We start from the raw sequence: 3,076 nt of genomic DNA, 5'->3' as shown, positions 1-3,076 counted from the left end.
TTAGGGGAATAGAAAGCCTCACCTTTCTCCTGAGGAGAGGCTAATGGAATATCTGGTGGTTTCAAACTACTGACCCTGCAGTTAGCAGTTCAATGAGCAACCAGTATGCCACCAGGGCTCCTCTTTAGGGTTATTGGGGCTTGCAAAGCCAAATATCATTGGCGCCTACTGAGAGCCAAGTTTCCATTCACCATTTTTGTCCCCATATGTTCTTTTTCTTCCCTTGTTGTCTTTTGTGTATCCTGCAAAGATAATCTGCAATAAAACATCTGCCCGTCTGCCTGCCTCAACGGTCAGTTATCCCGGGCAATTGGTCACTTAGGTGACCATTGTAGTAATGATGGCTTTCACATCAGCCTGCTGCTGCCCCTGACCCTCTGCCTCTTTCACCTCTTTCAGAAGCAAGAATCTGAAACAATACTACAGGAATAGGTGAATTTCCATTGGCTACATGGTGACACCAAAAGTTCATTCTCACATAACCAGCATTCCAGGACGTGCTGCAGGCCTTAGGATTACTTTAACTTTAATATCCAAGTGAACTGGAGAAGGTGTCAGTTCTATAGACAATGGGAGGTCAGCCCTCCTCCTAGGATTCCTGGGGACACTTCTACTCACCCATCCTATAGTCTGTTGCCCACTCTCACCTGGAGACTGGCAGCTATTCTTCACTCTTCTTGCCCTATGTCCCTCCTCGCATGGAAAAATCACTGCACAACGGTCATTGCCTCCAGGCTCTGTTGTACAATTTCATTGTAAATGGATGATAACAGAGGACGATTGCAACATAACAGTACAGACAATAGCTGAAAATTGAAAGTTGGGCAAATCCATTGATCATTTCCACGGTGTGGGTTATTTCAGTGCTCAGATTTTCAGTTTTTTCTTCCATCTCTTCTTCTTCTTTTACTTTTTATTGTAAATTAGGTGAATCTAAGAGTGACATAATCTTTTCTCAATTTGAGACTTAAGAGTGAAGGGGTGGAGTGTAGCCTGTCAATCAGGTCGCAGCTTGATGACCTCATTTGGAGGCGTCACGGAGATAAATAGCTTGCTGGAGGCAGGACGCACGTTTACTCCCTGCGAGACATTTCTGTGGAGAAGACACATGGAGCTACGCTAGAGCTCTGGAGCTGAAGGAGCCACATGGAGACCCCTGCCAGTGCTGACATACTTCTGCTGCCTCTGGATCCACAAGACTTTCCACCCACTGGCCTGTGATCATCCTGCATTCTGCATCATTGCATGTGCTTCCTGAGTCTGAAGAGGAATTTATAGATTGGTATCAAACATATGGACTAATATTGGACTTATGGACTTGATCTGGCCTGGGCTGGGATGTTTTCTCAAATTCAATTGCTCTTGTATATAAAGCTCTTTCTTCTACACATGAGTGTCTATGGATTTGTTTCTTGAGTCTACCCAGACTAACACAGTGAAGGTGTTTTTAATCCATCTTACATTCAACAACTCATCCACATTTTGTTCCAACTCATACATTACAATCCCGTCAACATTCCATCACTTATCCCACTTCCTCCCTGGGTTTCCTGCTTCCATTAATCTTTCTTTCCTAACTCTCAGAGTCTTGTTCTTGGACAAATGTTCCCTTTGTAATCTGAAATGGTTGGTTATTCCAACAAGGGGGTGAGTTCAGTTCCTCACCTAAAGTGCTACCATCTTCTTTTTGTTTGTGTGAGCTGAACTTCTGTGTCAGTAAAGATGCCAAATCCATTTCAATTTTACTTTTCCTCCTCTTTTTTTTTTTCTCCAAGGTTCCACTATTTAGGTTTGAGGGATAAGGAATCTGGAGGAGTTTTTGAAGAAACATACTGTATATATTTACACAGTCCATCTCAAGAAATGAAATCCACAACAGTATCCCATTAAACTCCCCATATACGTGGTTAATTTTCCCTCCTCATCCTTCCTCCCTCCCCACACTCAACAACCCACCCTCCCCTCCCCCTGTTCTCATTTCCATCCCTGGCCTCTTTATACTCATCTAAGTTGTGTTTGTTGGTGTGTGAAACACATTTCATCTTCTTTATTTTTCCCTACAACAATGGTGTTATTAAATATTTATCTTTGTAAGACTGAGTTTGCTAAGCATAATGCTCTCTAGTTTTGTGTGTCATGCAGTGTTTAAGAGAATTGGCATTGTTTTTAATTGATGCATAATATTCTGTAGTTCGAATGTACCAGAGCTTGTTTATCCATTTCTCTGTAACTGGGGCTTGGGGTTGGTTCCATATTTTTGGTATTATGGATATTGCTGCAATAAACATACAAATGTCTGTTCATGTTATATTCTTGATGTATTTAGGGTATATAGCCAGTAGAGAGATTGCTGGATCATAAGGTACTTGTATTTGTATTTGTTTAAGGAGGTGCCATAGTGGTTTCCATACAGTTGTTGTACAATTCTAAAGTCTCACCAGCAGTGTAGAAGGTCCCTATCTTTCTACATCCTCTCCAGCATTTATTATTTTCTGTTTTATTGAATTCTGCCAAAAATGTTAGTATGAGGTGATAGCTCGTCGTTTTAATTTGTATTTATCTTATTGCTAATGTTCATGGACACTTCTTCATGGCCACCTGGATGTCATCTTTGGTAAATTGTCTATACATGTCTTGTGCTCGTTTTCTGATTGAGCTATTTGTATCTTTCATAAGATGTTGTAGCTTTCTAAGATTTTGAAAGTTAGCCCTTTATCTGATATAGTATTACTGAATATTTTCCCCAATCTGAGGGTTCACTGTTCAGTCTTTTTGTGGAGTCTTTTGGTGTGCATAAATGTCATATTGTTAGTAGGTCCCCATTCTTTATTGCCTTCTATAGTGTGGGAATTTTCATTATGTTCGGTAGCGTGTGTATAACCTGTATTAGGGTCCGTAAGTCCCTATTTTTTCATCGATGATCTTTATAATGGTGTGATTTATATTTGGGTCCTTGATCCATCCTGAGTTTGTTTTTCGTACATGGTGTGGGTATGGGTCCTGTTTCGGTTTTTTGCAGGTGAAGATCCAGTTTTTCCAGCACCATTTGTTGAAAAGTCTATCTCTTGGCCATTTG

General features: G+C 40.8%; 1 protein-coding gene across 1 annotated transcript in view; it reads left to right on the top strand.

Annotated features, from left to right (window-relative positions):
• Window positions 1-2,982: 2,982 nt before the first annotated feature.
• The window catches only part of LOC101654155 (SLP adaptor and CSK interacting membrane protein), a 10,086-nt gene continuing 9,992 nt past the window's right edge, over window positions 2,983-3,076 (top strand). The window contains exon 1 of the mRNA XM_013008179.2: window positions 2,983-2,991. Within this exon, the coding sequence (XP_012863633.2) occupies window positions 2,983-2,991 (9 nt within the window). The remainder of the gene's footprint in view (window positions 2,992-3,076) is intronic.

This window comes from Echinops telfairi, unplaced genomic scaffold, assembly GCF_000313985.2.
Source record: "Echinops telfairi isolate 266 unplaced genomic scaffold, ASM31398v2 ScPeMD7_2010;HRSCAF=2546, whole genome shotgun sequence".
In the NCBI taxonomy this organism is placed as follows: Eukaryota; Metazoa; Chordata; class Mammalia; order Afrosoricida; family Tenrecidae; genus Echinops; species Echinops telfairi.
The sequence above is the reverse complement of the archived record's forward strand: the minus strand, read 5'-3'. Positions and strand labels throughout refer to the sequence as shown.